The sequence below is a fragment of the Myotis yumanensis genome, unplaced genomic scaffold (assembly GCF_028538775.1).
Source record: "Myotis yumanensis isolate MYYU_CA2020_CCGP unplaced genomic scaffold, mMyoYum1.0.hap1 SCAF_10, whole genome shotgun sequence".
In the NCBI taxonomy this organism is placed as follows: Eukaryota; Metazoa; Chordata; class Mammalia; order Chiroptera; family Vespertilionidae; genus Myotis; species Myotis yumanensis.
The window spans coordinates 612202-635153 of NW_027223761.1; the positions used below are offsets into that span (position 1 = coordinate 612202).

Below are 22952 nucleotides of genomic sequence, written 5' to 3' on the forward strand. Positions count from 1 at the left end.
CCCCACGTCGTCACTCGTGTCCTCGGAGGGATGGTCAGAGGTCGGGGGGACCAGCTGCTGTCCTCGCTGCCCCTCCTCAGGCCCGGCCACAGCCCTGTCCCCCCCCATTGACTCTCGGGGGCCTTGGGAGAGCGAGGCTCGGTTCCCCGTCCGTGACGTTGGGGGAGGACGGCCTGCGGGCGGTGGGATGCGCGACTGTGTGTCGTGCTGGTGGCCATGGGTCCCACAGAGGGACGGGCTTGTCCCCACCGGCCAGGCGGGAGGGGGCAGGAGGGAGGCTGGACCCAGGCCGGGGGAGTCCCGACCGACCACCCCTCCTGCGTCCGGCTGTGCTGCCGCCCATCGTCCCACGTGGAAGAGGCGCTGACTGGTGTCAGGGAAACTGAGGCAGGGACCTCCCTGGGCCTGTGGTCTTGGGGGCAGCACCCGGGGTCTGGGAGCGGGGGGCCCGTCCGCGGTTCCATCCCTGGTCCTCAGGACGGCTTCCAGGCTGAGAAAGGTCACGACCCAGAAGGAAAGCCTCACACACTGCCTGGGCACCAGCCGTCTGTCCGTCCGTCCATCCGTCTGTCCGTCCGTCTGTCCGTCTGCCCTTGGGGAGTTCCCACGGGGACACTTCAGGGGCTTGGGGCCCCAGCCTCGTGCTCATCAGTGTCTGGCCGCTCGCGCCGCCGTGTCTGGCTGAAGGCGCGTCCCTGGCGGGGGGTCGGCTCCCGCCCGTTGTGTGGCCGGGTTGCGCTTACCACCTGGTTCATGGCTGGTGGGGGCTGGGGGCTTGGAGGGGCGCCCGTGGGGGGAGGGGCGCTGGTGGGGGCGGGGCTGTGGCCACAGGAGCAGACCCCGGCTGACCGCTGTCCCCTGTCTCACAGCTTCCTCATCGTGCTGGTCTGCCTCATCTTCAGCGTGCTGTCCACCATTGAGCAGTACGTCGCCCTGGCCACGGGGACCCTCTTCTGGATGGTACGTACCGACGGCCGTCAGCGCCGCCTGGGGCCTCGTCTCCCCGCCGTGTGGGCGTGGGGCGGGGTGAGCTGCCCCTGGCTTCTCCCGCCTGCACGGAGCCCCTGGACCGGTGCCCCTTCTGCTGGCCGGCGGCTGTGGTCTTGCCTCGATGTCGGGGACCAGAGAAGTGGGGGACCCCATCCCCAGCTCTGGTTCGTGCAGGATGTGAGCACTGAGCCAGCAGGCCTGAGGCGGGTGGTCTGGGAGGGCCTCCCGGAGGAGGCGTCTTCTGAGCTGGGCCAGGAAGGAAGGACAGGAGGATGCGGCCACGGGGAGCTGGGGCTGTGGTCGGCGGGGACTCGCCCAAGCCTGCACTTGGGCCCTAGGTCTGGGTGACTCTTGGCCTGGGTTGCGACTGGGACACACAGACCCGGCAGCTGTCCCAGCTCCTCCCCCCGGCCCCTCCCCTCTCCCTGGACACCCCTTGCACTGCCCTGCGAGGCTCTCACCCTCATGCCTAGGTCCCCGGCCCCCGGCCCCCAAAGAGGGACTCGGGAGCCATGAGCACAGAAAAATGGCCAACACCGGGCCTGGTCCCCTGCTGCCCAGCCTGTCCGAGCGCCTCACTCAGGGCTCCTCTCTCCCCACCAGCGCTGACCCCTCGGACGGGGCCTGGGACAGCCCCCAGGGCCTCGGGCCAGGGCCCGGAAGCGCTGACCCCAGGAGGGGCACCTCCGAGGGGACCCATCTGTGAGGCTGGCGTCCGGGATGGTGGGACGCAGGGCGGCCGGGTCCCCAGGTGGCTGCCTGACTGTCCAAAACCCGGGCATGTGCCCGACCGGGAATCAAACCCGCGACCTTTTGGTGCATGGGCGCCACGCCACCCCTGGGCCACCGGCCGGGATGTGAGGTGGCGTTTCTATTGTAACCAGGTGTCCGGGGGCCAGCGGGCCGCCTGGGACCCCTGTTCTGGGCCACGGGTCTGAGCGACCTCACTTCCCAGGGCCGCCTGCCTCGAGGGCACGTGCCCCGAACTGTTTTATTTCATGGTTTGGTCCCCGCCCGGCTCCCCAGGGGCCACCTGCCAATGCCCCCCAGTTGACTCTTCCCAGGGACCCTGCAAACACCTGTCCTGCCCCCGGAACCCCAATGCCTCTGCTCATGAGTGTGGGGGCCTGAGTGTCTGGTGTGGGGGCGCCGTCCATGAGCGTGGGGGCGCCGTCGTGAGCGTGGGGCCTGTGTCGGGGGCTCAGAGGCAGCGCGGGGTTTACTTCTCGTGGGAACTGCAGTGGCTGCGATCACCTGGGTGGCCGGGGTGTCTGTTCTCTGCGGCTGTGGCCCATCCCCTGAGTGGCCTGTTCTCGGTGGCGGTGGCTCAGCCACTGGTCCCACAGGGATTTGTGGACACGCACCGGCGAGCAGATGCGCACTCGGCCTGGGGAGCGGCCTGGCCCGTGCGGGGACTCGGTCCGTGGGCCGCGCTGGCTCCGTCTGGGGGCGGCTCCCAGCCTCGGGTGCAGGGCCTGGGGCCGTGAGCGGGGTTTCACGCAGGTGCGGATGCGCATCTTGCCGGCTGCGTGGAGGTGGCTGCGTGGAGGTGGCTGTCCCCACGGGGACCCCTCGCTCTCCTGGGCAGGCCGCCCCGCGTCCTGGTGGCTGGTTTAACTGCCCTGCACTCGGCTCCGTCGCCGCATCTACAAGCAGGACAGGCTGCGTGGCAACGGTGGGTGGTCACCATGCCCGCGAGGGACAGTGTGTTTGGGGTCCCATGGTCCCCTGCCCCCTGCCTGCTGCCAGCTTCTGTCCTGGCGCCTCCGCCTCCCTCCTGACATTTCTGAGGTCTGCCTGCCCCCTGGTGGCCAATCTCTGAACTGCGGGCCCAGTGTCCACTGAGGATGGGGACAGGGCCTGGGCTGGGGGACCAGAGAGCGGGGTGTGCCCTGAGCACAGAGCCCCTTCCCGCTTTGGTCCAGCCCCCCTTCCCACCCCTGTGAGGGCAGAGGCCTGGGCTACGCCCTTCCCCTCTTCTCTCCTGTGGCCCCCCTGCTGCCCCCTGTCCCCCAGGCACCCTCTGCACACAGCAGGCCTGGTGTGTGTGTACCTGTGCATGCACATGTGTGCATTCATGTGTGTGTGTGCGTGTGTGTGCGTGGGGGGGGGTACAGGTCTTCCTTTAAAACAGCGGTTCTCAACCTGTGGGTCGCGACCCCTTTGGCGGTTGAACGACCCTTTCACAGGGGCCACCTGAGACCATCCTGCATATCAGATATTTGCATGACGATTCATAACAGTAGCAACATGACAGTTAGGAAGTAGCAACGAAAATAATTTTATGGCTGGGTCACAACATGAGGAGCTGTATTTAAGGGGTCAGAAGGTTGAGAACCGCTGCTTTAAAAAATCTGATCACCCGGCCAGCGTGGCTCCGTGGTTGAGCGTCGACCTATGAGCCAGGAGTCACGGTTCGATTCCCGGTCAGAGCACAGGCCCAGGTTGCGGGCTCCATCCCCAGTGGGGGGCGTGCGGGAGGCGGCCGATCCATGATTCTCTCTCATCACTGATGTTCCTATTTCTCCCTCTCCCTTCCTCTCTGACATCAAGAAAACATACGTGTTTAGAAAAGGTCTGATCGCTCCAGAAGCTCCTCTCCGGCCCCAGGTGCCCCTCAGCCAGGCACCCCTGCTGCACCGCCCGCCCGCCCGCTCTCCCCACGCGCCCCCGTGCGTGCCTCTCGCTGACCCAGGGCACTGCCCGCTCTAGACCAGGCTGTTCCTCCACGGGCACAGCCCAGGCCCGGCTTCTCGGCTTCCCAGCTCCGCCTGCCTGTCCCTGCCTCCAGGAGCCCCTGCTCCCCGTGGGGTCCCTGCCCTCCATGAGCCCCTGTCCTCCATGAGCCTCCAAACCTGTCCCCCGTGGGGTCCCTGTCCTCCATGGGGTCCTCCAAACCTGCCCTCCATGAGCCCCTGTCCTCCATGAGCCTCCAAACCTGCCCTCCGTGGGGTCCCTGCCCTCCATGGGGTCCCTGCCCTCCATGGGGTTCTCCAAACCTGCCCTCCATGGGGTCCCTGTCCTCCATGGGGTCCCTGCCCTCCATGGGGTTCTCCAAACCTGTCCTCCATGAGCTCCTGTCCTCCATGAGCCTCCAAACCTGCCCTCCGTGGGGTCCCTGTCCTCCATGAGCCTCCAAACCTGCCCTCCGTGGGGTCCCTGCCACCCTCCCTCGCCCCTGCTCTCAGACCCGTGTGCTGGGGGCTCTGGGTGACTCAGTGCTCCCTCCACACGCCAGGAGGCTAGGCCCAGGGGGTGCTCCCCACGTGCCCACGTGGCCTCCTGGGTCTGCCACTCCCTGCTTCCAGCCCACGCACCCCGAGCGGCCCCCGTAGGACAAGCCAAGTGGCTGAAGGGTCTGGGCCTCAGTTCCCCCACCTGTGAAGGGAGGGGTGGGCAGGACGGCTCAGCCAAGGTCTTGCTGGGTCTCATGAGCTGCTGAGTCAGGGCCGGGGTGTGGGGGACGCTGGGGAGACAGGGGTCGGGGCAGCCCTGGGTCCCCCACCCTGGGGGGCAGAGGTGAGTTTCGTCGGGACTGGCTGGGAAAGGGGTGCGAGGTGAAGAGAGACGGTGGCCGGATGTGAGAGCGCCCTGGAGGGTCCCCCTGAGACGGGCACGGCGGGAGGGTGCACGCGGGTGCTGGGGGGAGACCTGGGCAGGAGGGCCCCTCCCCAGCTCACCGTCTCCAGGGTGGGCCCCGGGGGCTCCCGGTGCAGGTGGGAGTCGGGGGGCTTCCTGGGGGGTTCGGTCTGCGGGGCGCCGACCCCACCCAGAGGCAGGGCGTGGGGAGGGGGCCGGGAAGCCAGGGTGCAGCCCCCACCCGCCCGCGTCCGCCCGGATCCCGGCCCCGGACACCAGGCGGCGCTGTTGTCGGCAAAATGCGGCGGCTGCTGGCAGCGGCCCAGCGCGCGGAGCCAGACCGCAGGCTGCAGGGCGGGTGGGGTGGGTCCTGCGAGGGGCCGGGCGGGCGGCGAGGCTCCGGCACTGTGTTTTCCCAGGGAGCCCATATTTCTTCCTTTTTTCCGAGGCCCCGCGTTTACGGTGCCAGAACGCTGTTATCTCAGCCGGGAAGGCAGCCCCGGCCTCCGGGGATTACGCGTTCTGCTGAGCCAGGGATATTCGGGCCTGAAAAAGCCATGTTGTTGGAATCCCGTCTCTGCCGCGGGGTCTGTCCGGGGCCTGCGCCGCCACGTTGTAGCTCTGAGCTTTGTTCGCGGTCGCTGGGGCGGGGGGGCCGCTTCTGGGGCTGCGGCCGCGCTCAGCACGGTCCCCGCGTCCGGAGGAGGCCCCGGGCGCACCTACGTGTGTGTGTACACGGTGTGCCTGCTCACGCACGGCACCGAGGGCGCACGCGTGTCCATGCTCTGTGCCCGCGTTTCCGGGCGCACCCCGTGACGGGGTCCCAGGTTTGGGGGGCTCTCCCGGGCCCCTCCCCGTCCTGCGGCCGGGCCAGACCCCCGCTCTCCCGAGACCCTCCCCAGCGGGCAGAGCTGCCTTTTGTCTCCAAAGCACACTCCGTGTTTTCTGATTTTTTTGTCTCCAAAGCACACTCGTGTTTTCTGATTTTTTCCGAATCCCACACAAAGAGCCGCTCTCCAAAGCCAGCAAACACAGGTAACTGCCCGCAGGCCAGGCCAGGGACGTGCGGGGCCCCAAGCTGAGGCCGGAGGCCCGGAGGCCTGGGGGATGAGGTCATTGCTGTGGCTTCCTGCTGCCGCAGGCGCCTGGCCCTCCGGTCACCGCCTCCCGCCAGCTGCATCCCCCTCCCCAGCCCGGCCAGACCCTGGGGCCCTCGCCTGGTTCCCAGCTGCACCCGGAGGCCCAGGAGGCTCCGCGGCCCCTCACCGCCTCCCGCGGTCGAAGTCCGGGCTGTGTTCCCCACACCCTTCACTGCCAGAGGGGGCCCGGCTCGGGGAGGCCGCCCGCACCCCCGCCCCCCGCCCCCCGGCCCCTCTCTCGCTGGAGTCCCAGGGCTGAGGTCCCTTCTGCCCCAGGTCCTAATCTCTCCTCCGCCTCCTGCGTGGGGGCCCCCCAGCCCTCACCTCTGCTCGGCGAGCGCCTCATTTCCTAGAGTGGCCTCTGGGATGCCTGCCGGCTGCCCCCGGACTCGGGGTGCCCGGGAGGAGCCCCTCGCCCCTCCTGGACCCTCGGCCCCTTTGTCTCCGTCCCCGGGGCCTGGGAGCCGCTGGCTGAGATGTTCCTGCAGCCGAGGCCTTCCCGGAGGCTCTGCCCGGAGTTCAGCCACCGCCGCGCCCGGCTATGGGTCCTCGCGCCCTCACTCAGCCAGCACCCCGGCTTCATGCCTGCACCCCGACCCTCGCCCTGGGCCCGGAGGAGGGCGTCATGCCCGGGCGGGGCTGACCCTCAGTTCCCGGGAGCCGGAAGGCAGTGGGCACGCGCCCTCCCCCGTGGGAGTCTGTGTGCGGGCACACGCGTGGGAGTCTGTGTGCGCCCTCCTGTGCGGGAGTCTGTGTGCGGGCACACCCGTGGGAGTCTGTGTGCGGGCACACGCGTGGGAGTCTGTGTGCGCCCTCCTGTGCGGGAGTCTGCGTGCGGGCACACCCGTGGGGCACTAGGCCGCCGCCGGCCGACCCTCTGCGTGGCAGCCAGTGGGGCTCGCCATTCGGGTAGAAACTTCGGACGCTAGAGGAGGCCCCACCACAGCCCCGTCCCCGATGTTCCCTGATGCCTGTGGCGAGGGCGGCGGCGCGGCGGCCACCTCGGGGCCGGGGCCCTGTCTGCTCCGCAGGCCTGGGGGGCCCACAGCCTGGTGCCCACCCCAGGGAGCCGGTGGGGAGGGGGGTGAGGGTCTCTGGGGCTGGGAGGGGTGAGGCTGGGACTGGGGTCCAGGGCTGGGGTGGAGGCTGCCTGTCCGGTGGGCGGTGCCGGATGAGGTCGAGGCCCGAGGTCCCTGCATGAGGCTGTGAGCAGAGGCTTCGGGGCCTGTGCTGGTCAGCAGGGACCCCAAGAATGAGAGCCCCTCCCTGGGGGTTCTGGGGACACAACCCGGGCCGCGTCCCTGAGGCAGGGCCTTCGGCTCCCTGACCCCTGACCCTGACCCTGATGGGTGCCCTGTCCCACCCGCCTCGTCCAAAGGCCATTGCCGGTCCAGCATTTGCAGCAACTTTTTCTTTTTTAAAAAAATGTTTTTTATTGGTGTCAGAGAGGAAAGGAGAGGGAGAGAGAGAGAGAAACATCCATGATGAGAGAGAATCATGGACCCGCTGCCTCCTGCACGCCCCACACTGGGGATCGAGCCCGCAACCCGGGCCTGTGCCCCGACCGGGAATCGACCGTGACCTCCTGGTTCATAGGTGGACGCTCAGCCCCTGAGCCCCGCCGGCCGGGCTGCGGCAACTTCTCCTCTTCTCACGGGGTTGTCGCTGGTGGTGGCGACTGGACCTGGAGCAGCCTCGCCCCTCCCATCCTGGTCGCCCCGAGGGGGGAGTCCGGCCGTGGGAGGGGGTCCGTGTTCTGGTCCCGAGGGGGTCCGAGCAGGAGGGGCCGAGGCCGGAGAGGATCTCGACGGGCCCCCTCCCGGCCCCGCCTGGTGGGCACAGGCTGGGCTGGCCGGGCTCCGGGTGGAGGCAGCTGCCGGGGGGACAGCTGGCATTCCTTCGCGCGGGGCCTCAGAGCGTGAAAACGGGGATCGCACTGTAACCAGAACCGTCTTCGAGGACCCTGCCCTGTGGGGGTGTCCTCCGTGTCTGTTCTGTAACAAAGACGGCCTCTGTGCGCCCCCGGCCGGGCCCCACGGCGTCGCTGCCAGAATTGTCATATCGATCAAGTCTGTTCAGAACATGGGGTGGGGGCAGGAGGAAGAGGAAGCTGTGGAAAATGTTTGAAATGTTCCTGAGGAACACGTAACCCGAGCCTTGGCGAAGGGTCTGAGTCAGGTGGACGGTCCTGGCCGGCGAGAGTCCCGGGGGGAGGGAGGGACTCGGCCCAGCACGTCCACCTGCCCCTCCCGGCCTCCCCTCCCTCCCCACAGGCACCTCTGGGGCCTGCGTGCTCCGCTGGCCCCTGAAGAGAGAGGGGCGGGGGCCTCGGCTTATGCCTGGCGCTGGGTCCCGTTGGACCTTGGGGAGACCACACGGGGTCCACTGGAGGCCTCGGGGCCCAAGACTGGCTGGCGAGGGTCTCCTCCCCCCGGCCCCCCCGCCCCCCACTGTGGGAACCGCGAGCCGGGCTGTTTCCATGGCATTTCCTGTTTTCCAGCCGTAAAACCGGGTGATGGAAGGGGAGGGCTGGCACCTGAGGCCTTCCTTCCGGGGGCAACCTTCCCGCAGCCCCTCTGCCCCGGCCCACGGACCACCCTCCTCCTGGGGAGCCCCCTCCTCCTGGGGAGCCCCCTCCTCCTGGGGAGCCATCCCTCCTCCTGAGGAGCCCCCTCCTCCTGGGGAGCCATCCCTCCTCCTGGGGAGCCCCCTCCTCCTGGGGAGCCCCCTCCTCCTGGGGAGCCATCCCTCCTCCTGGGGAGCCACCCCGCTGGTCCTGGGGAGCCCCCTCCTCCTGGGGAGCCCCCTCCTCCTGGGGAGCCATCCCTCCTCCTGGGGAGCCCCCTCCTCCTGGGGAGCCCCCTCCTCCTGGGGAGCCATCCCTCCTCCTGGGGAGCCACCCCGCTGGTCCTGGGGAGCCCCCTCCTCCTGGGGAGCCCCCTCCTCCTGGGGAGCCATCCCTCCTCCTGGGGAGCCATCCCTCCTCCTGGGGAGCCCCCTCCTCCTGGGGAGCCCCCTCCTCCTGGGGAGCCATCCCTCCTCCTGGGGAGCCCCCTCCTCCTGGGGAGCCCCCTCCTCCTGGGGAGCCCCCTCCTCCTGGGGAGCCACCCCGCTGGTCCTGGGGAGCCACCTCCTCCTGGGGAGCCATCCCTCCTCCTGGGGAGCCCCCTCCTCCTGGGGAGCCCCCTCCTCCTGGGGAGCCATCCCTCCTCCTGGGGAGCCCCCTCCTCCTGGGGAGCCCCCTCCTCCTGGGGAGCCATCCCTCCTCCTGGGGAGCCCCCTCCTCCTGGGGAGCCCCCTCCTCCTGGGGAGCCCCCTCCTCCTGGGGAGCCACCTCCTCCTGGGGAGCCACCCCGCTGGTCCTGGGGAGGCAGGAGATCTGGGCTGACCAGGGCCCATCGCCACGCAGGTGCCCACTCAGCAGACCCCATGGCCGGCACCGGGTGTGTGCGTATGTCTGTGTGTGTGTGTACGTGTGTGTCTCTGTGTGTGTCTGCGTGTGTGTCTCTGTGTGTGTCCGTGTGTGTCTCTGTGCGTGTCTGTTTGTGCGTGTCCTTGTGTGTCTCTCTGTGTGTGAGTCTGCGTGTGCGTGTCCGTGTGTGGCTCTGTGTGAGTCTGCGTGTGCGTGTCCATGTGTGTCTCTGTGTGTGTGTGAGTCTGCGTGTGCGTGTCCGTGTGTGTCTCTCTGTGTGTGTGAGTCTGTGTGTGCGTGTCCGTGTGTGTCTCTGTGTGTGTCTGTGTGTGCGTGTCCATGTGTATCTCTGTGTGTGCATGTCCATGTGTGTCTCTGTGTGTGTGTGAGTCTGCGTGTGTGTGTCCGTGTGAGTCTGTGTGTGCGTGTCCGTGTGTGTCTGCATGTGCATGTGTGAGTCTGCGTGTGCGTGGTTTCCAGGTCTCTCTCTGCACAGCCAGGCTCTGGGTGGTCTCTTTCCCCACCCCCCCCCCCAACCCCCTCTTTCCCTCTTTTCAGAAATTGATGACTCAGCTCCAGGTTGGTCGGTAACCAGAGACGGAGCCTCCCGGGTTGGGGTGCAGGCGGGTGGGGGCCCCGCTGGCTCTGCTCGGATGGGGAGGCCAGCCGCAGCCGCAGCCCCAGCCTCAGCGCGGGCGGGAGGGACTTGTGGGGGCAGCAGGACAGGGAGGGACACCTGTCCAGGAGGGTGTTCCGGCCGCCTGCACCCCGGCCTCTCCGAGCCCGGGCCCGAGGCAGGGCTGGGGCTGCGCCGGGGATTTAGGGGGATTAGAGGGGCCGTCGTCCTGGGACAGGTGCTTCCTTTATGCTCGGCCGGGTGGGGCGCCGGTCATTAGAGCCACATGCAGGGGGGTCCACGCGGGGCAGCGGAGGCCGGTTTTGTTCGGGCCTTGTTCTCACATCTGACCCGGCCAGCTGGACGCCTCCCCTCCGCACGGGCAGCAGCTGACACAACATCACGGGGCTCGGGGCGCAGCGGGGGCCGGGCACCGCGCCGCACGGGGGCTGCGGGCGGCCTGGGATCGGCGGGATAATGGGACGAGCCGCGGGGCGCGGGCCCCAGCTGTCGCCCCACAAGGGGGCTGCCTGGGGGGCTGGGCGAAGGTGGGGCCCAGCTGTGCAGGTGCAGAGCGGCCACATGCCACTCAGAGGGGTGCAGCCGTGCCCGGCCTCCAGGTCCCACAGAAGGAGCCCAGGGCCCCCAGTGCGCCATCGAATGCATCCCTGGTCACCGGGCAACTCGGTGGCAGGAGGAAGGGAGCTGGGCCCCAAACCTCCAGACTCAGCCCCAGCCCCCAGCACCCAGCCCCCAAACCCCACACCCCAGCCCCAGCCCCAGCCCCAGCCCCCAGCACCCAGCCCCCAAACCCCACACCCCAGCCCCAGCCTCAGCCCCAGCACCCAGCCCCCAAACCCCACACCCCAGCCCCAGCCTCAGCCCCAGCACCCAGCCCCCAAACCCCACACCCCAGCCCCAGCCTCAGCCCCAGCCCCCAGCACCCAGCCCCCAAACCCCACACCCCAGCCCCAGCCTCAGCCCCAGCCCCCAGCACCCAGAGCCCACACACCAGCCCCTGCCTCACAAGCTGGCCTCAGGTCCAGCACAGCAGCCCCGTGGAGCAGGTGGGACAGCCAGGATCCAGGGAGGGGAACCCCAGGGCGGGGGCTGTGGGCAGCCTATTCAGTAACCGGGGGAGATGCCCGTGGCCAGGTCTAGCCCAGGTGCCCGTCGGCGACTTCAGGGTCCAGGCGAGCGGATGGGCTCACGAGGACCCGATGGCACCGTCCATCCGTGTTGGGAGGCCGAGGAGCCCACCAAGTCCTGGAGGCCATAGGAACGGGGGATGGCCCCTCCCCCGAGGTGTGCAGGTCCTGCCGGGCTTCTGGGCCTTGGCAGCTCCCCTTCCCTGGGGGGCAGCATCGGGCAGAGACCCCAGACCCCAGCCACCTCTGCCTGGTCACGTGGACCCAACCACGGCCGGGCAGGAAAGCCCCTGTGCTGGCCCCAGGCCGCGGCCGTGACCTGATGGCGGTGCCCTGTCCTCACGGGCGAGGGCGAGGGCGTGGGTGAGGGCGCGGGTGCGGGCGGGCACAGGCGCGGGCGCGGGCGGGCACAGGCGCGGGCGAGGCTGGCAGATGTAGCAGGTTGGGAAGATGCCCCTGGCCCACCCTACGCCTGACTGAGAAGCAGGCAATGCACACGTGGAGGCAGAAACACAGGCACAGCGGACAGACACGCAGCGGCACCGCACGCACAGTCACACAGATGCACAGAGACACACACGTGCACACGCGTGTCTGTGCGCCGTGCACCAGGCCCGGAGCGGGGCGGCCAGGAGGGACCCCCGGGGCCGCGTTCTTCGCGCACGGTGTCAGGAGCCGTCAGCACGGGGAGCGACGGGAGCACAGTGTCAAGCCGTGCTGGGGCCCGGCCCCTCCTGGCGGGCGAGGATCTGGTCCGTTTCAAGCACGAGGTGCCAGGAGGAGTCTGAGCCTTCCGAGCGGGTCAGGGGGAGCCGGGGGCGGGGGCGGCCTCTCCACGGCGTGTCCAGCTTCGCGAGCAGCCTGTGTCCCTTCTCCGACCCCGGTCTGGGCCCGGCCGCCTTCGGGGTGGGCACCGGGCTGGGGCCCCGTGTCAGCCCTTCCCCGGAGGCACCGACCCGGGAGGTCCCGGCAGGCGATGGCCGGGAGGTCTGAGCTGGACCCCAGGCCCGTGGCCTCGCTCGTCCTGCGGGCCCCCTCTCCCCGACACCCCCTGGTGCTGGGGGGATTGTTCCCTGCAGTGAGCACATCAGAGGGACCCAGGGCTCCGGGACGGGGGGGGGGGGGCGCCTCCGCCTGGGAATGTGTGAGGACGCCCGTTTCTCCGCGTTCAGAGGGAGCCCCTCAGTCTCCATCGCCGGCCCTGTAGGTGGGCATCCGCGGGGCTCGGGCCGGGCGGCAGGGGAGGTGCAGGGCAGCGCGGGGGCCTGCGGCTTCCACCTTCCTGGTCTGTGGGAGGCCTGTGTGGGCGTGGCTCTCCGAGGCCCCTGGCGCCCGGACCACACAGACAGACAGGCTCCGGGAGGGGGTGTCCAGACCCCCACCCGCCACCACCCTCCCTGGACCTGGGTTTCCTTGAGTGTAACATCCGGGGGTGTCGGGGGCTTCGGGCCTGGGGCTGTGGGGGTGGGTGGGCACGCGGGGCGGGAGGGCTCAGTCCCGAGCCCACGGCCTGCAGGGCTGAGGACAGAGTGGGCTCCGGCAGGATGGAGTGGGCCGGGCGCTGGGGGCGGAGAGGAGCTGCCTGTGCCACTAGCGGGGCCGGCGGGAGCCGGGGTGGGGGCGGGGGGATCGATCGGGTGTTTGCAGACCTGACGTTCTCCTGAAACCCAAGGGGGAGAGACAGACGGACAGACGGACGGACAGGCCCACGCTGGCATGGCAGCCCACGCACCCGGGTCTGCACAGGGCGCCGTGGCCTCTGGTGTATGACCTCTGCCCACTTTCACCCACACCCGCTTTAGGGGAGTAAACGCTGGTGTCTGCGGACACCCCGAGACCATCACCACCATCAGGACAGCGAGCCCATCCCTGACCCCCAGTGTCCTCGTGACCTGGGGACCCCTCCTGCCCCCCCGCCTCCCACTCCGGAGCCGCTGGCCTGTTCCTGTCCGGAGGGTTGGGCTGCATTTTCTAGAGTTTTCTGTCCTTGGGCTCACTCGTGAGTACCCGTGTGGCTCCTTCGTGGGGCGTGGCCGTGCGCGGTCCCTCCGGGCTGTGGCGTGTCGATGGTCTGTTCTTTTTCATGACCAAGCGTGTTCCTGCGTGGGGATGCGTCACAGCCTGCGTGTCCGTCACGTGCTCGGTGACATTTGGGCCGTCCCAGGCGTGAGCCGCCGTGAGTACGTGCTCCTGCGTCTATGGAAGGACTTGCGTGTCCTTTTTCGTGGATGAACACGCAGAGCAGACGGCCCATCGCACGGTCCGTGTGGATTCTACATTCTTTGTCTTTTTAAATATATTTTTATGGATCTCAGGGAGGAAGGGAGAGAGAGAATCATCAATGATGAGAGAGAATCATCGGTGGGCTGCCTCCTGCACGCCCCCCCCCACCGGGGATCCAGCCCACGACCTGGGCACGTGCCCTGACCGGGGATCGACCGTGACCTCCTGGTTCACAGGTCGGCACTCCGCCCTGGGCCACGCCGCCGGGCTGGGGTTTATTTGTTAAGAACCCGACCGCGCCGTCCCGCATCCCCGCCTCCGTGAGCATCCTGTGCCCCCCGCCCTCACCCACACGCAGGGCGTCTCCTCACGTGGGCCCACCCCGTGGCCGGGAAGTGGCGTCTCGTGTTCTAATGTTCGTTCCTCGTGACTATAATCCCGACCCTCTCCCACCTCCGTTCAGCGTCTCCGATGAGCGAGCAGGCTGTCGGGTCTCTGCCCGTTTGTCCCTCAGACACAGGGGTGCGCGTTTCACAGGTTACGCCCTACCCCCCCCCCCCCACACGGCGTTCCTTCTCGTTCTTGAAAAGCGGCCCATTTTCACGAAGTAAAATGTATTGCTTTTCCCTTTTTCATGTGTTTTGTGCTGTTTTTATGTCACGTTTCAGAAATCTCTGCCAAACACGGGATTACTGAGTTGTTCTTCTAGTGTGTTCTTCCGTAGTTTTATTTTCCCACTTGTTGGTTTTGAGAGAGAGAGAGAGAGAGAGAGAGAGAGAGAGAGAGATTGATTGATTTGTTGTTGCACGTATCCGGGCATTGGCCCCTCTGGCCGCGTTGATTTGTAGCTCTAATCTGAAGCTTACGTTCCGATCGCGGTTACGTTCTGCAAACGCTGTACGTGAAGATGGAGGTGAGCCCCGTGTGTGAACGTCCGACGGCTCCGGGCCCACGTGTTGGAGAGAGTGGCCCGCGCCATCGAGTCACCGTGACCCCACGAAGCCTGGGCCCGCTCCGGGCGCTGTGCGGCCCGCGGGTCTGTTGGTCTGTCCTTGCGCCAACGCCGCCCGGCCCCGAGGGCGCGGCTTCATAGATCGGCTTGAAGCAAGTGAAGTCGCCCGGCCTCCCGCTTCTCGGTGCGTCCGGGTCCTTTCATTTTACACACAAACCGTAGGAGCTGCTCGGCCGTGTTTACGAAGAGGCCGGCGTCCTCGCTGGGACGCACAGAGCCCAGGGGCCCACGGGGGGAGAATGAACCGGCGCCGAAGCCGAGCCTCCGACCCACGGACGCTGCCCCTCCGTTCGTCGTGACCGGTCATTTCTGTCGGACGACGGCGTGCCCAGGGCCAAGGTCTTGCACTTGTTTTTGTTTTCTGGTCAGGCACCGGCTTCATACTTTCATGCTGTCGTCGACGGTGTTTGAGAATTCCGACTTCTGACGGTTTGCTGTGTGCGTGTAGCGTCGAGACTGGTTTGATGTATTTGTCTCGTCTCTGGGGTGTCTCCAGCGCCCTTCGCAGCTCTGGTTCTGGGTGTGGGTTAGATGGGTTCTTTCACGGCGCTGAGTGTGTCCGCGATGGAGGCAGCCCTCCCTCTCCGTGTCCCACCTGCCGTCCACGTCTCCTCCTTCCTTAGGTTTTCCTCGGTGGACGGCCTCGCTAGTGCGTGTCCAGCCGGTGGGAACATGACCGTCCTCAGAGACCATGTGACCCTCCCGGCCCCCGCGAGGGCGTAGGTTTCTGTAGATGCGGCCGAGGGGCCTCCCTCAGGACGGACGCTTGCAGTTCGCTTTCTGTGGGTTTGAACGCAAATGGAGGCTGTTTTGTCAAATGCTTGTCTGCATCTGGCGAGGGGGCCGCTGGCTCTCTCTCCGTTAGGCTCCTGCTCCGGTGGCCGATGCGGGTCGAGCGCCACGCTGAGCTGGCGTGCCTGGGCGAACCGCGTGGTCATGTGTTGCCGTGTTGATGAACGGTTCTGGTTCCGCAGAGGGCGTGAGCATCGCGGGCTGCAGCTCCTTGTGCGTCTGGTTTTGGTCCCTGTTTGTCGGCTCCGGGATTTCTGCTCCGATGGGATCTGTCTCGCTCTGCGCGCCTGGCCCCTGAGGGGACGCGGGTGCCGGCTAGACCCTGCGCTCTCCGCTGAGGGCCCTGCGTTCCACGTCAATCGGAGACTCGGTTGCTCATTTCGCCCCCGAGACCCGGCGGGGATCTCGCGCCGACCGGTGCCGTGACGTTGGCGTCACACAGGACTGCGTGTCCTGATCGCAGACACGGCGTCTCCCCACTTTATAGTCTTCAGCCTCCCTGGCGGTGAGTGCGCGGACCCCCCGTCACGTGTGCGATGCGGCACTCGCTCCGTGTGTTGGGCCGCGGACGGCGTGTCTCTCAGCTTCGTCTGGGGTGTTTGCTGCTCGTGGGCCGACCGGTACCCGGGGCTGAGCTCGCTCGCTCTCGAACCCTCTTTTTTGTTCAGGATTCTCTGTGGAGGTGACCCTGTCGACCCAAACACTCGCTTTTCTTTCCTCCTTTTCCATCTCTGCTTTTTCTGTTGTTTTTTAAATATATTTTTATTGATCTCAGAGAGGAAGGGAGAGGGAGAGAGAAACATCAACGATGAGAAAGAACCACGGATCCGCCGCCTCCTGCACGCCCCCCACTGGGGATCGAGCCCACCACCCGGGCCTGTGCCCTGACCGGGAATCGAACTGTGACCTCCTGGTTCATAGGTTGACCCTCAACCACTGAGCCACGCCGGCCGGGTTCCCTGCTTTTTGTCTGTTCTTGCTGGGTGCCCTGGCCGGGAGGCCGCGGCCCCTCACGTGGGGTGGGTGTGGCTGTGGGTTTGTGGGTTTCAGCGGAGCCCCTTCCCGGCTGGGAGCGGGCTGCTGGGTTTTGCCAAACGTTTTCCCTGCGTCGATGGAGCGGGTTATGTGTTTCTTTCTTGGCTGGTTAACATGGCGCCGGCACCGGGGGCCTTTCCGGGCGTCCACCAGCTCCGACTTCTCTCCCTCCTTCCCCTCTTCCTAACGCCTCGCTGCTGCGCGTTACAGATGGCCCCTCTCTGACCCCCTCGCATCGGCCGCTCGGTCAGGACGCATTTTCCACAAGCACATCCCGGCCGGCTTGCCAGCGCCGGGCGGGGCGGCTCCGCATCTGCGGTCGCGAGGGAGCTGCCTGGGGCTCGTGTTCCCGGAGCAGCGTTGCTCTTGGCGTTAGGTGAGGGCCGGCGAGGGCTGGGCGGCCCGGCGCCCGCTCAGGGGGGAGCGGGGGGTTCGTGTGGACGGCCGCCCCCCTTCCCGAGAGCTGGGGGGACGTGCGGAGCCCCCGGCCCAGAGCTGTCTTTGTGGGAGCCCCGTTAGGACCCCGTGTCTCTCCTGGACCCGGCCCTCGGGCGCCCCTGCTCCCCTGAGCCGCCGCGGAGCCTGTGTGTCTTCGGAGGGGCTGGTTCCCACGTTTCCGCGAGCGGAGCCCGGCCAGCTGGGGAGCGGGGCCCCTCGTGATGGATGTCAGCCCGGGGGCCTGGGGACCGTGGGGTTTGCTGCGTCCGCACGCAGCTGTTCGAGGAGGGGCTCCTCCCTGCCCGGAGAGGGAACGCGGGCTGGGGCCCCCCGCCCCCTGGGCTGCTGGCCGTCCAGCGGGCGCCCCGCGCTGTGCTCCGGGGCCCGGCGGCCGGGTGGGGGGACGGGGGAGGGGGCCTCCAGCTGCGCTCTGGGGGCGCAGCCCCCCTCAGGCACGGAATGCGGGGCCCGCCCTCCGCGCCCAGCAAGCCATCGGCCTCGCTCTCGCTCCGTGAACTCCAGCCTGAAAACAACAGGCGGCCCGAGCTGCTCACGTGTCAGCCCTTCCAACAGCGGAGTCTGCACAATCCCCCGCCGTCCCCTCTCCGCCCTGAGGAGCAACACGGTTTCCGTGCACCGCCCGTCCCGCGCCCCGATGCCAGGGCGGAGCGAGGGCCCGGCGGGCACGGCGCACACACGTGCACACACGCGCACTCACGGCACCCGCTCCGCACGGGCGCGCCCCCCGCACACACAGGCCCCCCTCCCCGACCTCCCGCCTGGGTCCCTGGGTCCCTGGGTCCCTGGGTCCCGGGCGCCCTCGGCTCGGCCGCGGTAAACCCCACTTGCACACACGCCTCCCCGGCCCCTCGGCCAGACGGTTAGAAAGGCCGTTCATCGGAGGCTCTGGGTTTGGTGGGCGTCTAGTTCCGGGCGAATTCTTCCATAGAACTTTCTAGAAGCTCAGGCTCTCGGCGGTCACATGCCACCGCCCGTCGCCCCAGCCCCCGGTAGGTGGCGACCACAGGGTGGGCCTTCTTTTGGGGTGAACAGCCCTCAGTAAGGGGTCCCCACGTGGCCGGCCGGTGGACGGGAATAGCCCGGCGGGGGGACGGGGCTGCTCTAAATGTGCGCACAGCTGGCCACGGCGCTGGGTGTCCGCCGCGGGCACCGCACGGGCCTCCCGCTCCCACCACCAACTGCAGGGCGGCCGCCGGCCATTCCTGTGTGTGCGAGGCCCCGTGTGATTCATGGGGCTCTTGGCCCCGAGTCGTGCAGCAGGGCGGGGGGGGGGGGGCGGGTTCTGGACCTGTTTCCCCCAAAGCCCCCCACCTTCTCGCTGTTCAGAGTCCTGAACGCCCCCCATCCCCCAGCGTTTCCTGCCCTCAGCCCGGGCACGGCGGCCCCTCTCCCGGGAATGCCCTCCCTCCACGTGAGGAGGCGTCTGATCCAGGCCCCCCTCCCCCCGCCACCCCTGCTTCTGCTGGTTTGCGGGGACCTGTGGGCTCCCTGGCCCCCAGAAGCCCCGCCCATCTCTGCCCTCAGTTCAGTGGGGCCCCCCGTCCTGCGTGCGTGTCGGGGTCCCATCAGGCTGGGTCCGTCCGCAGAAACCCCATTTCCAGTCCCGTCCACGGGCCGCGGGCTCAGGGCCTCAGCGTGTGACGTTGGAGGGGGCACAGCTCCACCTGAGCAGGGACTGGCGTGGGGCGCGTGGGCCTGTGGAGCAGGGACACTGGGGTTCACTCTGACTGAGGAGAGCGGCCAGGGCCTGCCCAGGAGGAGACCAGACACTCCCACACACAGGCTTCTTGTGGAAAAATAAATAATCTACCTGTACCTGTGTCTATATATCTATGTCTATATCCATATCTATACCTACCTCCCTACCTCCACCTCCACCTCCACCTCCATGTCTATCTATATCCGTATCCATATCCATCTATACCAATATCTATATCTATATCTATCTCTCTATCTCTCTATCTCCACCTCCACCTCTACCTCCACATCCGTATCTATCTATATCCGTATCCATATCCATATCCATATCCATATCTATATCTATATCCATATCCATATCTATATCCATATCCATATCTATATCCATATCCATATCCATATCCATATATACCTATACTTATACCTATACCTGTCTATGCCTATACCTATATCTACATCTACATTTACATTTACATCTACATCCATATCCATGTCTATGTCTATGTCTGTATCTATATCTATATCTATATCCATATCCATATCCATATCCATATCCATATCTGTATCTATATCTATATCCATATCCATATCCATATCCATATCTGTATCTATATCCATATCCATATCCATATCCATATCTATATCTATATCTATATCTATATCTATATCTATTTCTATGCAGGTTCCTGTGAAGCCTATAGAAGTGATGTTGGAGATATCGCTTTATTCACCCCCTAGGCTGCCGAGGGGTGAAGGGAGAGGGAAGAAATTAATCAGACACACAGTCCTGTCCCATAGGATGGCTGGGTGGGGGCTCCCCAGCTCAGAGCAGGCTCGGCTCCGCGTTTAGGGACTGGAAGGCTCTCGCTGGTGGAAGAGGCCGGAGGGCTGCCCGCCTGCCTGAGGGAGACGGAGCCATCCGCTCAGAAGCCACCGGCCACGCGGAGAAGCCACACGTGAAACAGCCATCGAAGGACGATGGGAAGGAACCACGGATCCGGTTTTACACTAAATGCGAACGGCCCAGATTTCTCTCGGGTGGGATGAGCGTGCGGCCACGTGGAGACCTGGGGCGTGGCCCTGTGCGTGGCAGCACGGCGCTGTGGCCCCCCCCAGCACTGCCTGACGGCGGGCGATGCTCACACCGGGGCCCGGGGCTGGCTGGCGCTTCGCTGGGTTTGCCAGCGCTGGCTCCCACACGGGTGACGTTCCCCCGTTAAAAGCAAATAACAATCGAGAAAACGCACATGGTCTGGCACACAAACACACGGACACCCGTTCACCAAGCCTCCCAGCGCTTCCGTGGGGTTCCTGGGGCAGCGTCGCCTTTGTGTCCTCAGCGAGTCACCCCAGTCCGGCCCCCAGAGAGGGCCACGCCCGCCTCCCTGACCCGCCAGGTGCCGGGGGGGCTGCTGTGCCCGGGACCCCTCGGTGCAGCGGGCAGGGTCCTGGGGCGGGGCCCCTCCAGCAGTCCCCGTAGTCAGTGCCGTTGGTCGGCCCGGTGGCACCGTCAGAGTCCACGTGAAATTAAAGTGGCCGAGGGGCCCTGCTGCCACGCCATGTGGCCATCTTTATCCGGAGGCGGAGCCGGGAGCCTGCGGTCTGGGATGGCTTTGGCTCACGATGGGGGGCCGGGCACAGACCAGGACCCCGCGTCTCTCTCTTGTCCTGATTCTCCGAGGGGCTCCGACCCGTTCGCAGAGCTGGTGACCAGCGTCAGGAGTCCGCAGGCCCCGGCGTGACGGGGGCGGAGAGGAGTGTGGGGGCCGGAGCAGGGCCGCCTGGGCTTCCGGCCGCAGGACGGGTTTGCTCAAGGGGCATCCTCACATTCTTAGAGCTTCCTGAACGGCTGTCAGCGCCGCCGGAGGAGTCCCCCGGATGCCCACGTGGGGGGCACGCAAGGCTCGGTCCAGGTGGCCACGGAGCCTGCAGAAGGCAGCACAGACCAGAGCGAGGGCTCGGGAGGAGTGGGCGTGTCCCCCGGAATTTCCCACTTGGGGTGGGCGCTGGGCTGGGGGTCCGTGCTGGGCCAGGTCGAGTGGAAAAGGCAGGCCCGGCCTGGGGAGCTGCTGGGAGGGGGGAGAGGCCCCCTGGGTTGGTGAGTCCCGCCGTCTGGGCCGGGGAGAGAAGGCCGGCGAGAGATGGCCGGGCCGGGTGGTGTGAAGGGCCTGAGGTGTGTCCTAGGGGCTCGGGTGTCATGTTGAGGGGTCTTCTGAGTTGTGGGTGGCATGGGGTCCTGATGGCAGGGACCCTGAGACAAGTGTGGGCGAGGCCCTCCTCCAGCCCCCCTCCCCCCCCGCCCCACCTGTGCTGGGACCTGGGTCCTCCTTCCTTCCTCCGGTCACTTCTCTCTTGGGGCCATTCACCACCAGGGTCACCCCTCCCACCACTCCCAGCGCTCGGTGGGCAGGTCAGAGGTCGTGGGCAGCAGTGGGCAGCAGCGGGCAGACTCTCAGGGTCACTGTTGGCAGCCAGGACCTCAGGCCAAGGCTGTGGGGGGCTGTGGGCAAGGGAAGCGGCTGAGCACAGGGCTGAGGAGGAGGTGGACGGGGGAGCCGGGCGGGTCAGGTCCCAGGGGGATCCCAGCAGACCGCCCTGCTCCACCCCCACCTCTGCCCGCTCCACGGGGCGCCCCCGGGCCCTGGCCCACGCCGGGCGACTCTGTGGCGGGGGGGAGAGGGGGGACGGACTGGCGCTCCGCGGGGTGGGAGGCGGCGTGCACGGAGGCCCAGCTGTGCCCAGCACATGTCACGGGGGCCCAGGAGCCTCACGGGGGCGCGGCCGGAGCAGCTGCCCGCAGGCGGGACCCTGGACAAAGGGCGCTTTGAGCAGCCCTCGCGCCTGCTTCGCACCGTCCGGCCAGCTGACCCCGGAACTCGGGGCCCGCTCCCTCTGCGGCTTAGTGGGGCCCACGTGGGAGGAACAGCTGCCCGAGCCGGCCAGCGGCTGGGGGGACCCCCCGGCCCCCGGGTCTGCGAGCCTGTAGGAGAGGCAGCCCCTCGCCCTACAGCGCTCCCCTGGCCGGTAGGTGGTGGGCAGGCCCCGCACCCAGAGGCCTTCGAGCCACCCTGGCGCCCTAAGGTCCCCAGGCCGGGTCCGAGTCGGCCACGTTCGGCACCCACAGGCCGCCAGGGTCCGCAGTGACGTCTGTCCTGGACCCGAGTCCTGCTTTTGGTCAGCCCTGGCCCAGCCTGCTGTCCCTCAGCCCCCCGAGCCCAGCCCCCCCCGAAAGGTGACCTTTCCTCTGACAGAGCAGGGCGCCCGGGTCGGAATCACGGGGCTGCCTTGGCTGCGCAGCCAGAACCCCCGAAACGAAAGCAATGCTTTCATCCCAGAGGTGGGGGCGCCCGGCCGTCCGGGCGAGCGTGTGTGGCCCGGGCCCCGCTCGGTCCCGTGTGAGCAGCTCAGGCTCCGGTGCTCCCAGGCGGCTAAGGCACAGGTGCCCGCAGGGGAGCCCTGGACGCCACGCCCTGAAGTCCCCCCAGGACGAGGCTGATGAGAAGGAAGTGGCAGATAAGGCGGCCGCGGCCCTTCATCCCTACGAGGCTGAAGCCCCTGAGCCATCGCCAGCTCCCCTCGGCGCGGAGAGCGAGCCCAGATGAGCACCTGCTTTTCTAAACCTTTATCTCGACTCCTGGGGTTTCCAGATCACGTGCCCTGACCCCGTGACCCCCCACGGGGCCTGCGTGCCTTCCTGGCCCAGCTCCTCACTCGTGACTGTGGCCTGGTGTGTGCCTGCCGGATGGCAAGGCTCCACCGCGAGGAGGAAGTCTCAGGCCGGCGCGGGGCGGCTCCGTGGGGGCCGCACCGTGGGGAGCCCTCGCCCCTTCCGCACCCCAGCCCGCCCTCTGTGCTCCGTCCCCGTGTCTTGGCTGCAGCCGTGGCCTGAGCTCGGTGACTCCTTCCCTGCTGAGCTGACTGTGCCTGAAGGCGAGGGGCGCGGCCTGAGGCGGCTGCGGGGGACGCTCCTGGCCACGGCGGCCGGCAGGGCTGGAGGTGCTGTTGCCCACGGTGTGCCCGGAGGGTCCGGTGCCGACACCCGCCCGGAGAGGGGCCAGGAGTTCCCAGCTCAGCGCCCAGGGCTCCAGTTTCGCCACGTCCTCGCCAACACTTGTTATTGTCTGTTTCTTTCTTTCTTTCTTTTTAGAAAAATATATGTGTATTGATGTCAGAGAGGAAGAGCGAGGGAGATGGAGGGAGAGAGAAACATCCGTGATGAGAGAGAATCATGGATCGGCCGCCTCCTGTGCACCCCACACTGGGGATGCAGCCTGCAACCCGGGCACATGCCCTGATCGGGAATCAAACTGTGACCTCCTGGTTCATAGATCGACGCTCAGCCCCTGAGCCACGCCGGCTGGGCTGTTTTTTTTTTTTCTGATGGAGCCACCCTTGTGGGTGTGAGGGGCGCCTCCCGAGGTCTGGTCTGCGATTCCTTGGCGATGAGGGATGCCATGGGCTTGCTGGCTGTTGGCGCATCTTCTCGGGAGAAACACCTCCTCAAGTTCTTTGCCTGTTTTTTAACTGGGTGTCTGTGGGAACGTTGTCCTTACTGACAATTCTAAACGATACAGACCACCCCGCTGGGAGCCACCCAGTCCCCGCCCTCGCCTCGGTGGGGATGGGGGTGGTGGCTGCTCGGACCCCGCACGTCCCTGTGTCTCAGGTCCGGGAGGCCTCTGGCAGGCGGCCATGCTCTGTCTATACCCAGTCCTGGCGCCCAGACCGGCCCGGGCCCATCCGTGAAGCCAGCAGCCAGGAGGCAGGCTCGCTTTGTCTGAGGGTCAGTGCGGGGGATGGGGGTGTCTGTGTCTCACCCCTGACGTGGGCGAGGCCCCTGTCCTCCCGC

At 67.2% G+C, this 22952-nt stretch overlaps 1 protein-coding gene across 1 annotated transcript in view; it reads left to right on the forward strand.

Moving 5' to 3' along the window:
- Nucleotides 1-22952, forward strand: part of KCNQ1 (potassium voltage-gated channel subfamily Q member 1) — a 217301-nt gene that overhangs the window by 19437 nt on the left and 174912 nt on the right. The window contains exon 2 of the mRNA XM_070427109.1: nucleotides 870-960. Within this exon, the coding sequence (XP_070283210.1) occupies nucleotides 870-960 (91 nt within the window). The remainder of the gene's footprint in view (nucleotides 1-869; nucleotides 961-22952) is intronic.